Below are 14,606 nucleotides of genomic sequence, written 5' to 3' on the forward strand. Positions count from 1 at the left end.
AGTAGTAGTAGTAGTAGTAGTAGTAATGATGGCAGTAGTAGTAGTAGTAGTAGTAGTAGTAATGATGGTAGTAGTAGTAGTAGTAGTAGTAGTAGTAATGATGATGGTAGTTGTAGTAGTAGTAATGATGATAGTAGTTGTAGTAGTAGTTCCTAGGCTGTCATTGAAAATAAGGCGGACGGACGGACGGACGGACGGACAGACAGACAGTGATAATATAGAAAAGGAGAGGGAAAGCAACCAAGATTAAAGCCATCTCTGGAGACGATGATGAAGAGTGTGAGGAGAGTGATGATATTAATGAGGATGATGTTCTGAGTTTGTCCCCTGCCCGTAGACCAGGTCCATTCAGACTGCCACCTCAGCAGGATCTGATTCAGCTGTCCCAGTTATTGCCAGCCAACTCCCTTTTCTGCAAGCTCACCGATGCAAGGGCTCAGCTGGCCCTTTCCTCTGGCCGATGGCACTCAAACTCAGCGGGAGGGAGGGAGGGAGGGAGGGAGGGAGGGAGGGAGGGAGGGAGGGAGGGAGGATGAATATAGGGAGGAGAGGAGGAAGAGATATGGCTGATCAATAGCTCACAGTGAATTAAGTAATAGCATATTTTGCGTCGATACATATTACAGCGTGTTTAACTGGCTCCACATCGTTATAGCGACCAGATCAATACAACACTGAAAGAGAGGACCTGTCTGTCAGACAATGTAATTGGCTATCAAAGCTGTGTGAAAATGTGGAAGAACATTATGAAAAGCATCTAGAGATATTTACCTCTGGTTTCAGGCCTGCGCTCAAGGGAGTGTGTGAATAGGTTTACCTGAAGTAAGAACATTAGAATGTTATTGTCCACCCAGAGATGAAAATGTTCCATGTTTTTGAAACCTCCACGAAGTTAGAAATAACAGTAAAACGCCTATCCTTCAAGGGGCTGGTGAGAGATAGTGTTGATAGCTTCCATCCATCTTGATGGGCTTTAATAGTTCATCTGACAGGTTAATTGTCTGGTAAGGAGGGGTGCGTGGGTTTAAGACGTCCCAGGAGGATACTGCTGAGGTCACCCAGGGCCAAGACAGATAACGTACCTTAGCAATAATTTACTTAAGCAATGTCATATTATGTCTATATACAGTGTTGTAACGATGTGCAAATAGTTAAGGTATAAAATTACAACATGGGTTGTAATAACAATGGTGCTTGTTCTTCACTGGTTGCCCTTTTCTTGTGGCAACAGCTCTCTCTCTCTCTCTCTCAAATGTTGTGCCTATATTTTGGTGACAAATTGTAGCCTAATATTAGTTTATCCCATGGCGCATTTGCTTGAAGCATTCCTGCTATTATGATCCAAACATGCTATAGTTTGTCTTCAAGCATTATGTATCTTGGGGAGCACGTGTGTCGAGGCGAAATTGTCGGTGGGGGAGCGAAGTGACAGCTGTGGCCCCGCCTGGTCGATCAGCTGCAGAGGGACCCCACCAGCCCAGAGAGGAGAAAGAAAGGGAGGGGATCAATAGGCGCTGGTGTGGGTCTCACTTTCACTCCTTCAATCTCTCTGGTGGGCTGAATGCGCGAGCCCCCCGTTCTTCGAACACTATTTCTGTTCTCGAGCGCACGAGAAAGCAGGTCCAAATCCTGATTACAGCATCTTGCTCACTGAAATCCCGAAATATCGGGGGAAACCATGACAACAGCAGAAACCGGAGATTGAGAGCGGAGTCGGTTGACTGCCAGTAGAACCAGTAGAACGGGGAACTCTGATGTGAGGGAAGAAGCATCTCGTTTTACAAGAACAGTTTGATTTCAAACCCCTTGGTTTTTCTCTATCAAGTATGGAATCCTCGATGACGCGCGCAGAGCAGAATATCATGACAGTTCTATGGGGACTGATGGTCATGGCCTCCAGTGGCCATAGCGCACGAATTGTCAGTGGTAAGTTGTGATGATAACTTTTATCAAGTTCATACAAAAACAAAATAAGTAGTATAAGACAATAAGATCTGAGTATTCAGATTTTGGATATCCTCAAAATAAAAATAATCAAATAATAATTTATTGATCATTCACATGAAAGAAACAATAATCTCAACCGTGAACTACCAGTGAAATTTAACCATTTGTGACTATGCTTACATATAGGTATGTCTATAGCTCATCATCATCATCATATTTAGATGGAAATTAGTGAATTTAGGAATTAAAATTGGTCACACAATAGGTTATCTGAGACGATATAACATTTTCTCCATGTGGAATCATGTTTTCCAATCATTGCATTATTCCTGTAAAAAAATATAATTACATGTAAACTGTTATTCATGCAGATTTGATGTTATGCTTTATAGCAGGTTTGATTTTAGAATTGTTTATTTCAATATCTATGTTTTGGCATGTACATTAGATGACTGATTCATTAATCTTTTGTTACTCAAATATAAATAACATACATTTTTCTAAACTATTCCAATCTATTTGGATTTGCTGCACCCTTTACTAAAAGGGTTGTTCCAGCACCCTTTACTAAAAGGGTTGTTCCAGCACCCTTTACTAATAGGGTTGTTCCAGCACCCTTTACTAATAGGGTTGTTCCAGCACCCTTTACTAAAAGGGTTGTTCCAGCACCCTTCACTAAAAGGGTTGTTCCAGCACCCTTTACTAAAAGGGTTGTTCCAGCACCCTTTACTAATAGGGTTGTTCCAGCACCCTTTACTAAAAGGGTTGTTCCAGCACCCTTTACTAAAAGGGTTGTTCCAGCACCCTTTACTAAAAGGGTTGTTCCAGCACCCTTTACTAAAAGGGTTGTTCCAGCACCCTTTACTAAAAGGGTTGTTCCAGCACCCTTTACTAAAAGGGTTGTTCCAGCACCCTTTACTAATAGGGTTGTTCCAGCACCCTTTACTAAAAGGGTTGTTCCAGCACCCTTTACTAAAAGGGTTGTTCCAGCACCCTTTACTAAAAGGGTTGTTCCAGCACCCTTTACTAATAGGGTTGTTCCAGCACCCTTTACTAAAAGGGTTGTTCCAGCACCCTTTACTAATAGGGTTGTTCCAGCACCCTTTACTAAAAGGGTTGTTCCAGCACCCTTTACTAAAAGGGTTGTTCCAGCACCATTTACTAAAAGGGTTGTTCCAGTTTAGATGTTTAAGGTGTAAGTTTCTGCTTTTCTTTTCTTAGTCAACCTTGTGTTCTTTTGCTTTGTGTTCTGGAACGTAGCCCTGTTCTTTTGTTTTGTGTTCTGGAACGTAGCCCTGTTCTTTTGTTTTGTGTTCTGGAACGTAGCCCTGTTCTTTTGTTTTGTGTTCTGGAACGTAGCCCTGTTCTGTGTCTTTGTGTTCTGGAACATAGCCCTGTTCTGTGTCTTTGTGTTCTGGAACATAGCCCTGTTCTTTTGTTTTGTGTTCTGGAACATAGCCCTGTTCTGTGTCTTTGTGTTCTGGAACGTAGCCCTGTTCTTTTGTTTTGTGTTCTGGAACGTAGCCCTGTTCTGTGTCTTTGTGTTCTGGAACGTAGCCCTGTTCTTTTGCTTTGTGTTCTGGAACATAGCCCTGTTCTTTTGCTCTGTGTTCTGGAACGTAGCCCTGTTCTGTTTCTTTGTGTTCTGGAACGTAGCCCTGTTCTGTTTCTTTGTGTTCTGGAACGTAGCCCTGTTCTGTTTCTTTGTGTTCTGGAACATAGCCCTGTTCTGTTTCTTTGTGTTCTGGAACATAGCCCTGTTCTGTTTCTTTGTGTTCTGGAACATAGCCCTGTTCTGTTTCTTTGTGTTCTGGAACATAGCCCTGTTCTGTTTCTTTGTGTTCTGGAACGTAGCCCTGTTCTGTTTCTTTGTGTTCTGGAACATAGCCCTGTTCTGTTTCTTTGTGTTCTGGAACGTAGCCCTGTTCTGTTTCTTTGTGTTCTGGAACGTAGCCCTGTTCTGTTTCTTTGTGTTCTGGAACATAGCCCTGTTCTGTTTCTTTGTGTTCTGGAACGTAGCCCTGTTCTGTTTCTTTGTGTTCTGGAACGTAGCCCTGTTCTGTTTCTTTGTGTTCTGGAATGTAGCCCTGTTCTGTTTCTTTGTGTTCTGGAATGTAGCCCTGTTCTGTTTCTTTGTGTTCTGGAACATAGCCCTGTTCTGTTTCTTTGTGTTCTGGAACGTAGCCCTGTTCTGTTTCTTTGTGTTCTGGAACATAGCCCTGTTCTGTTTCTTTGTGTTCTGGAACGTAGCCCTGTTCTGTTTCTTTGTGTTCTGGAACGTAGCCCTGTTCTGTTTCTTTGTGTTCTGGAACGTAGCCCTGTCTTTCATTTCTGTTAATTGATTTCACCTGTGTTCGTTTCTCACCTGGTCTCATCAGCTCCCTATTTAGTTCTGTTCTTTCTTTTTTATGGTTGTGAGGTGTTGTTGGTTTTGACTGCCTATCTGTGGTTGACCATTACCTGCCTGCGACCACGATTCCTGCCTTCTGTGTAGGCTTAATAGACATCTGGACGCTGTCTGCGCGTGAATCTACACCTTTTTCTCCCTGTGTATTCATTACATAAGGTAGTCTCATACCTTAATCTTCCTAACCCTGGCATTCATTTGGAATGTACATTACGTGTGAATTGAAATGTGGATATCCTCACTCTGGCTGGATTTCAATAGGAATTATAATGCGTCTTGCAGGCCTGATGTGACCTGTAAACATAGAAATTACAATCATTAGACAGAGACGTCATCCACATATTCCTATGCAAAACTCCTGATGGAGCATTTGTAGCGCGCCATAGTGCTGAATGGGGCTGAATGGCACCAAAACATCGCTAAGAGTCATGGGGAAAGTGTCACCGCTTGACAGCCTGTGTTTGGTCTGTGTCAGTACTGTACGTGGTCCTGTGTGACGTCAAATATAGTAGTCAGAATGAATCACAATTTCAATTAAATACCTGGATTTGTAGCGAACTTTACAATAGTTCACTGGTGGGGATCGAACTTGATCATAATAAACACATTCTAGAGCGCAAAACGGCCCGTCTACATTTTTTGGGGGGGGCTGTTCTGGCTATTGTAATGTACATAGGCTTTCTCGAGCAGACCAGAACCTTTGGCACCACTATGTTGATACATAGTACCCAATCAGCAGAGCTCGTGACTTCACGCTTCAGACAAGACATGGGGGTCTGCCTGTAAACTGTGAGTTTCTGGCCACTGTATTAGGGTACAACTCGGCCCTCAACAAAAGGCCTTGTGAAGTATGTATTGTCGTAAAGAATTTAATTTGAATGACAACATATTCACTTAGGATCTCATTTGGTGAAGGCCACAGGACTGTAAATGAATGAATGTAACAACCATGTCTCTGTCACTATCAAATCAGTCATGGGTGGTACTGGTAACTCTAAAATTCACTTGAAAGGCACGCTGGGAAATATGCAAATAAGGCTTAAAACCCTACAGCAGAGTTATTACATTTCAGTCCTGGGGGGCTTTTTTTTGATGGCTCTTCAAAGAACTATCCCATGTATAGTTGTTCAGAGACCCTAAATTGGTTCCACTATGGCATCGCTCTCAATAACATTATTTGGTTCAAACTCATACCTATTCATTTTTGTAAAAGTGTACGGTTACGGATTCTGAGTTGTGTGTGTGCATGTGCTTGCCTTCGTGCTTGTTATGAATGTGTGTGAACCTGTTAGAGGTTGTTTACCAGGGAAATGTCCTTATAGGTTTTACTGCCAGGTGGTTATTGGGGTTGTAAAGATTGAGTGTACAGTCTATTTATTGTTCCTTCCCCCTGGGCCTCTACATTTTTTAAATACAGAACATAACTTACAGCAGACTGCTGTTCTACATGTGTCAATGCTGTCAGTGTCATAGGGCAGGCTGCTGACTTAACATGTTTGTTTTCAAATCTGTTACAGAGGGAGAGAGAGAGAGAGAATCTGATATTATATTATATTATATTATACTAGACATCAGTCTAGAATGGCTAAGAGATGTGCCCCTCTTTAACCTACATGCAACATTTCCCTTCTGTGTGATTTAGACTAAATAAACTGCATGTGACACAGAGGGGGGGAAAATACTGAAAGAGACAGACAGAGAATCAGTGAGAGAGACAGACAGAGAGGATCGGTGAGAGAGACAGACAGAGAGGATCGGTGAGAGAGACAGACAGACAGAGAGGATCGGTGAGAGAGACAGACAGAGAGGATCGGTGAGAGAGACAGACAGACAGAGAGGATCGGTGAGAGAGACAGACACAGAGGATCGGTGAGAGAGACAGACAGAGAGGATCGGTGAGAGAGACAGACAGACAGAGAGGATCGGTGAGAGAGACAGACAGAGAGGATCGGTGAGAGAGACAGACAGACAGAGAGGATCGGTGAGAGAGACAGACACAGAGGATCGGTGAGAGAGACAGACAGAGAGGATCGGTGAGAGAGACAGACAGAGAGGATCGGTGAGAGAGACAGACAGAGAGGATCGGTGAGAGAGACAGACAGAGAGGATCGGTGAGAGAGACAGACAGAGAGGATCGGTGAGAGAGACAGACAGAGAGGATCGGTGAGAGAGACAGACAGACAGAGAGGATCGGTGAGAGAGACAGACAGAGAGGATCGGTGAGAGAGACAGACAGACAGAGAGGATCGGTGAGAGAGACAGACACAGAGGATCGGTGAGAGAGACAGACAGAGAGGATCGGTGAGAGAGACAGACAGAGAGGATCGGTGAGAGAGACAGACAGAGAGGATCGGTGAGAGAGACAGACAGAGAGGATCGGTGAGAGAGACAGACAGAGAGGATCGGTGAGAGAGACAGACAGACAGAGAATCAGTGAGAGAGACAGACAGAGAGGATCGGTGAGAGAGACAGACAGAGAGGATCGGTGAGAGAGACAGACAGAGAGGATCGGTGAGAGAGACAGACACAGAGGATCAGTGAGAGAGACAGACAGAGAGGATCGGTGAGAGAGACAGACAGAGAGGATCGGTGAGAGAGACAGACAGAGAGAATCAGTGAGAGAGACAGACAGAGAGGATCGGTGAGACAGACAGACAGAGAGGATCGGTGAGAGAGACAGACAGAGAGGATCGGTGAGAGAGACAGACAGAGAGGATCGGTGAGACAGGGGGACTGATGTTCTAAGACTGAGTACGCTGAATAGTACAAAAATAAAATAATAATCCTCATGCCAAAACGCAGTGAAGCAGGATATACGCTGTGATTGAAACAAAACACAACAAAGGCTAATAGTTTGTTAGCACCATCTGCTCTAATTCACTCAGGAAACAGTCATTAAAGAAAATCTAAATATTCCCATGAAACTGATTGAGATCAAGTGATTGGTATGCACAGGCAGTTATCACCGGTAAAAGGTGAATTATCATTGAAAGTAGGTATGCCTAACTTGGTGTTTGAGGGTATTAAAAACAGAAAATGTTCACGTGGTGGTACTGTATGTCTGGGTATTGGAGGATTCATTTTATGCTTAGGCCTATTCTACAATGATATTCAATAGGCTACATTTATTGAGAAATGATCACCTAATAAAACATCCTAAATAGCACTACACCACTGGAATGAAAGGAACGTTGGCGTCTTTACTCTAGAACCTGAGCGCTTGCACACATAGGAGGTCCCATGGAAAAATGGGCCCCCTTAAAGAAATCACATGCCCGTCCAACTGATTCGTTCTGGCGCCGACCCTGCAGAGAATCAGTGAGCGAGGGGGATTGATGATCAGTGAGAGACAGACAAGATAATCAGTGAGAGACAGACAGATAATCAATGTGATAGACAGACATATAATCAGTGAGATAGACAGACGGAATCAGTGAGAGACAGACAGATAATCAGTGAGAGACAGACAGATAATCAGTGAGATAGACAGACAGATAATCAGTGAGAGACAGACAGATAATCAGTGAGATAGACAGACAGATAATCAGTGATAGACAGACAGATAATCAGTGAGATAGACAGACAGATAATCAGTGAGAGACAGACAGATAATCAGTGAGAGACAGACAGATAATCAGTGAGATAGACAGACAGATAATCAGTGAGAGACAGACAGATAATCAGTGAGATAGACAGACAGATAATCAGTGAGAGACAGACAGATAATCAGTGAGATAGACAGACAGATAATCAGTGAGAGACAGACAGATAATCAGTGAGAGACAGACAGATAATCAGTGAGATAGACAGACAGATAATCAGTGAGAGACAGACAGATAATCAGTGATAGACAGACAGATAATCAGTGATAGACAGACAGATAATCAGTGATAGACAGACAGATAATCAGTGATAGACAGACAGATAATCAGTGATAGACAGACAGATAATCAGTGAGAGACAGACAGATAATCGGTGAGATAGACAGACAGATAATCAGTGAGAGACAGACAGATAATCAGTGATAGACAGACAGATAATCAGTGAGAGACAGACAGATAATCAGTGAGAGACAGACAGATAATCAGTGAGATAGACAGACAGATAATCAGTGATAGACAGACAGATAATCAGTGATAGACATACAGATAATCAGTGAGATAGACAGACAGATAATCAGTGATAGACAGACAGATAATCAGTGAGAGAGACAGACAGATAATCAGTGAGAGACAGACAGATAATCAGTGAGAGACAGACAGATAATCAGTGAGATAGACAGACAGATAATCAGTGAGAGACAGACAGATAATCAGTGAGATAGACAGACAGATAATCAGTGAGAGACAGACAGATAATCAGTGATAGACAGACAGATAATCAGTGAGAGACAGACAGATAATCAGTGAGATAGACAGACAGATAATCAGTGAGATAGACAGACAGATAATCAGTGAGATAGACAGATAATCAGTGAGATAGACAGACAGATAATCAGTGTGAGAGACAGACAGATAATCAGTGTGAGAGACAGACAGATAATCAGTGTGAGAGACAGACAGATAATCAGTGTGATAGACAGACAGATAATCAGTGAGAGACAGACAGATAATCAGTGAGAGACAGACAGATAATCAGTGAGATAGACAGACAGATAATCAGTGAGAGAGACAGACAGATAATCAGTGAGCGAGGGCGATTGATGATCAGTGAGAGACAGACAGATAATCAGTGAGATAGACAGACAGATAATCAGTGAGATAGACAGACAGATAATCAGTGAGAGACAGACAGAGAATCAGTGAGATAGACAGACAGATAATCAGTGAGATAGACAGACAGATACTCAGTGAGATAGACAGACAGATAATCAGTGAGAGACAGACAGAGAATCAGTGAGAGAGACAGACAGATAATCAGTGAGAGAGGGGGATTGATATTCTCAGAGGATGAAAAGGGGTGGTGAGGAGAAGTAAAGAAGGAGAGAAACTAAGGAAGAGGTGAATAACGGGGAAGGAAGAGCAAATTAGGCATTTAGAGAAAAGAAAGAGAGAGAGAGAAAGAGAGAGAGAGAAGAATAGATAAAAAATGGGATTTGAGGAATCAGAGCAGCAGAGGCAGGGCAGAGCGAAATAATGAATGAAGGAGCGCAAGAGATAGAGAGAGAGAGGGAGAGGGAGAGAGAGAGAGAGAGGTGGGAGAGAGAGAGAGAGAGAGAGCGAGAGAGAGAGGCGGGAGAGAAGATGAAAGGCAGAAAGAAAAGATGATGACGATTTCAATTGAGAAGAAGAATTTTGAGATATCCGGACAGGAAGAATAATGGTGCTGGAGGGGATGGCTGCTGTTTTACGGGCTCCTAACCAATTGTGCTATTTTGTGTGTGTGTGTGTGTGTGTTTGTAACTTATTGTAACATAATGTTTCTGCCACTGTCTCTTATGACCGGAAATAACTTCTGGATATCAGCACAGCGATTACTCACCTCAAACTGGACCAAGATTTTTTATTTAACGAGTCAGATGCGAAGGATATACTGTTGCTCCCGAGCCAGGCTCAAATCACGTCATTCACATGAAGAGGAGACGAAAGCCGCAGATCCGGGTGTCTTGTGAGAATCCGTTGGCGAGTGGGTAACCCGCCTCTACAACCTGTCCAACGTGCAATTATTGGAGAATAAACTGGATGATCTCTGTTTGAGATTATCCCAACGGGACATTCAATACTTTCACAGAGTCGTGGCTGAACGACATGGATAATATATTGGCTGGGTTTTCCGTGCAACAGCTACCTCCGGTAAGACAAGGGGTGGTGGTCTTCATCCATTTGTTAATAACAGCTGGTGCGTGAAATCTGATATCAAAGAAGTCTGGAGGTTTTGCTTGTGTCACGCCTCCCTGGTGCTCTGCTCGTGTCACGCCTCCCTGGTGCTCTGCTCATGTCACGTCTCCCTGGTGCTCTGCTCGTGTCACGTCTCCCTGGTGCTCTGCTCGTGTCACGTCTCCCTGGTGCTCTGCTCGTGTCACGTCTCCCTGGTGCTCTGCTCGTGTCACGTCTCCCTGGTGCTCTGCTCGTGTCACGCCTCCCTGGTGCTCTGCTCGTGCCACGTCTCCCTGGTGCTCTGCTCGTGTCACGCCTCCCTGGTGCTCTGCTCGTGTCACGCCTCACTGGTGCTCTGCTCGTGTCACGCCTCCCTGGTGCTCTGCTCGTGTCACGCCTCCCTGGTGCTCTGCTCGTGTCACGCCTCCCTGGTGCTCTGCTCGTGTCACGTCTCCCTGGTGCTCTGCTCGTGTCACGCCTCCCTGGTGCTCTGCTCGTGTCACGCCTCCCTGGTGCTCTGCTCGTGTCACGTCTCCCTGGTGCTCTGCTCGTGTCACGTCTCCCTGGTGCTCTGCTCGTGTCACGTCTCCCTGGTGCTCTGCTCGTGTCACGCCTCCCTGGTGCTCTGCTCGTGTCACGCCTCCCTGGTGCTCTGCTCGTGTCACGTCTCCCTGGTGCTCTGCTCGTGTCACGTCTCCCTGGTGCTCTGCTCGTGTCACGCCTCCCTGGTGCTCTGCTCGTGTCACGTCTCCCTGGTGCTCTGCTCGTGTCACGCCTCCCTGGTGCTCTGCTCGTGTTACGCCTCCATGGTGCTCTGCTCGTGTCACGCCTCCCTGGTGCTCTGCTCGTATCACGCCTCCCTGGTGCTCTGCTCGTGTCACGTCTCCCTGGTGCTCTACTCGTGTCACGCCTCCCTGGTGCTCTGCTCGTGTCACGCCTCCCTGGTGCTCTGCTCGTGTCACGCCTCCCTGGTGCTCTGCTCGTGTCACGCCTCCCTGGTGCTCTGCTCGTGTCACGCCTCCCTGGTGCTCTGCTCGTGTCACGTCTCCCTGGTGCTCTGCTCGTGCCACGCCTCCCTGGTGCTCTGCTCGTGTCACGCCTCCCTGGTGCTCTGCTCGTGTCACGCCTCCCTGGTGCTCTGCTCGTGTCACGTCTCCCTGGTGCTCTGCTCGTGTCACGCCTCCCTGGTGCTCTGCTCGTGTCACGCCTCCCTGGTGCTCTGCTCGTGTCACGCCTCCCTGGTGCTCTGCTCGTGTCACGTCTCCCTGGTGCTCTGCTCGTGTCACGTCTCCCTGGTGCTCTGCTCGTGTCACGTCTCCCTCGTGCTCTGCTCGTGTCACGCCTCCCTGGTGCTCTGCTCGTGTCACGTCTCCCTGGTGCTCTGCTCGTGCCACGCCTCCATGGTGCTCTGCTCGTGTCACGTCTCCCTGGTGCTCTGCTCGTGCCACGCCTCCCTGGTGCTCTGCTCGTGTCACGTCTCCCTGGTGCTCTGCTCGTGTCACGCCTCCCTGGTGCTCTGCTCGTGTCACGTCTCCCTGGTGCTCTGCTCGTGTCACGTCTCCCTGGTGCTCTGCTCGTGTCACGTCTCTCTGGTGCTCTGCTCGTGTCACGTCTCCCTGGTGCTCTGCTCGTGTCACGCCTCCCTGGTGCTCTGCTCGTGTCACGCCTCCCTGGTGCTCTGCTCGTGCCACGTCTCCCTGGTGCTCTGCTCGTGTCACGTCTCCCTGGTGCTCTGCTCGTGTCACGCCTCCCTGGTGCTCTGCTCGTGTCACGCCTCCATGGTGCTCTGCTCGTGTCACGCCTCCCTGGTGCTCTGCTCGTGTCACGCCTCCCTGGTGCTCTGCTCGTGTCACGCCTCCCTGGTGCTCTGCTCGTGTCACGCCTCCCTGGTGCTCTGCTCGTGTCACGCCTCCCTGGTGCTCTGCTCGTGTCACGCCTCCCTGGTGCTCTGCTCGTGTCACGCCTCCCTGGTGCTCTGCTCGTGTCACGCCTCCCTGGTGCTCTGCTCGTGTCACGCCTCCCTGGTGCTCTGCTCGTGTCACGCCTCCCTGGTGCTCTGCTCGTGTCACGTCTCCCTGGTGCTCTGCTCGTGTCACGCCTCCCTGGTGCTCTGCTCGTGTCACGCCTCCCTGGTGCTCTGCTCGTGTCACGCCTCCCTGGTGCTCGAAGGCGCCAGGCTACCTGTCTTTACACACACCTGTCACCATATTACGCACAGCAGAGCTAATTGGACTCACCTGGACTCCTTCACATGGGTGATTGCCCCTGTTCCTCAGTGGTGTTCCCACATTAATTGTTGTTATATGTCCCTGTCCAGACGCTGTTCCTGTTCTGTTTTGTGTCCGTCAGTTATTAAACCTTCACTCCCGGTACCTGCTTCTCGAACTCCTGTGTCGATCCTTGCAGTTCGCCTCAGGAAGAGCACTTTATGATATGCTCTAGACCAGGTATTCCTAAACTGGATACTGGGGGGTACGCCACACAGAAATGTGATTCACATAAAAAAATAACAGTCCAAGATGTGTTGTGTATCTGTACTGATGGTGCAAAAGCCATGACAGTGAGACGTAGAGGAGTGGTAACGCGCGTGCAAGCAAGCACACCCTTCTCATTAACCTGTGGTGAGTTATTCACAATGTTTGATAAACAAATAAGGTTTTGTATGTAAGATGGCTAAGCAAAGAGCAAAATGATTGATTATTATTCTATTATTTGTGCCCTGGTCCTATAAGAGCTCTTTGTCACTTCCCACGAGCTGGGTTGTGACAAAAACTCACGCTCATTCTTATGTTTAATAAATGTATCGTATAGTGTGTGCGTATGTGGCAGGCTTACAGTAATGTAATAAAACAACATTTGAGAGTGCGCTGACCCTGGTGCTAGAGGGGGTACAGCTAGAGGGTGAATGTAAAAAGTTTGGGAACCACTGCTGTAGACCACACTATTTACGAAGAGAGTTTTCATTTTTTGTTGCTGTCTATTTACCACAGCATACCGATGCTGGCACAAAGACCGCACTCAATGTGCTGTGTTAGGCCATGAGCAAACAAGAAAATACTCACCCAGAAGCCGCGAACCTAGTGGCCGGGGACTATAATGCAGGAAAACTTAAATCCGTTTTACTTCATTTCTACCAACTTTTCACATGTGCAACCAGAGGAAAACAACTCTAGACCACCTTTACTCCACACACAGAGTCGCGTACAAAGCTCTCCCTCGTCCTCCATTTGGCAAATCTGACCATAATTCTATCCTCCTGATTCCTGCTTACAAGCAAAAACTAAAGCAGGAAGTACCTGTGACTCGCTCAATACGGAAGTGGTCAGATGACGCAGATGCTAAGCTACAGCACTGTTTTGCTAGCACAGACTGGAATATGTTCCGGGATTCAGTGTAATAGACCATAGTCACTGTTTTCATCAATAAGTGCATTGATGAAGTCATCCCCACAGTGACCGTACATACATACCTCAACCAGAAGCCATGGATTACAGGCAACATCCGCACTGAGCTAAAGGGTAGAGCTGCCACTTTCAAGGAGGGGGACACTAATCCATACGGAAATCCTGTTATGCCCTCCGACGAACCATCAAACAGACAAAGCGTAATACAGGACTAAGATCGAATCCTACTACACCAGCTTTGATTCTCATCAGATTTGGCAGGGCTTGCAAACTATTACGGACTATAAAGGGAAGGCCAGCCGCGAGCTGCCTAGTGACACGAGCCTTACAGATGAGCTAAATTCCTTCTATGCTCTTCGAGGCTAGCAGCACTGAAGCATGCATGAGAGAACCAGCTGTTCCGGATGACTTTGTGATCACACTCTCCATTGCCAATGTGAGTAAGACTTTCAACAGGTCAACATTCACAAGGCCGCAGAGCGAGTCAGATTACCAGAACGTGTACTCAGAGCATGTGCTGACCAACTGGCAAGTGTCTTCACTGACATTTTCAATCTGTCCCTGACCGAGTCTGGAATACCTAAATGTTTCAACCACCATAGCCCCTGTGCTCAAGAACGCCAAGGTAACCTGCCTAATTGACTACTGACTCTTGGCAATCACATCTGTAGACATGAAGTGCTTTGAAAGGCTGGTCATTGCTCACATCAACACCATCATCCCAAAAACGTTAGACCCACTCCAAGTCGGAACTGCCCCAACAGATCCACAGATGCCACAATCTCTACTGCACTCCTCAATGGATTTTCCCACCTGGACAAAAGGAGCACTTACGTGAGAATGCTGTTTGTTGACTACAGCTCAGTGTTCAGCACCATAGTGCCCTCAAAGCTCATCACTAAGCTAAGGACCCTAGGAGTAAACACCTCCCTCTGCAACTGGATCCTGGACTTCCTGATGGGCCGCCCCCAGGTGGTAGGCAACAACACATCTGCTACGCTGATCCTCAACACGGGGGCACCTCAGGGGTGT

General features: G+C 46.7%; 1 protein-coding gene across 1 annotated transcript in view; it reads left to right on the forward strand.

The window, feature by feature from the left end:
* The first annotated feature begins 1,495 nt into the window (after positions 1-1,495).
* The window catches only part of LOC109900116 (chondrolectin), a 35,385-nt gene continuing 22,274 nt past the window's right edge, over positions 1,496-14,606 (forward strand). Inside the window, exon 1 of the mRNA XM_031835164.1 lies at positions 1,496-1,926. Coding sequence (XP_031691024.1) covers positions 1,827-1,926 — 100 coding nt within the window. The 5' untranslated portion in view covers positions 1,496-1,826. The remainder of the gene's footprint in view (positions 1,927-14,606) is intronic.

Source organism: Oncorhynchus kisutch, linkage group LG11 (genome assembly GCF_002021735.2).
Source record: "Oncorhynchus kisutch isolate 150728-3 linkage group LG11, Okis_V2, whole genome shotgun sequence".
NCBI lineage: Eukaryota > Metazoa > Chordata > Actinopteri > Salmoniformes > Salmonidae > Oncorhynchus > Oncorhynchus kisutch.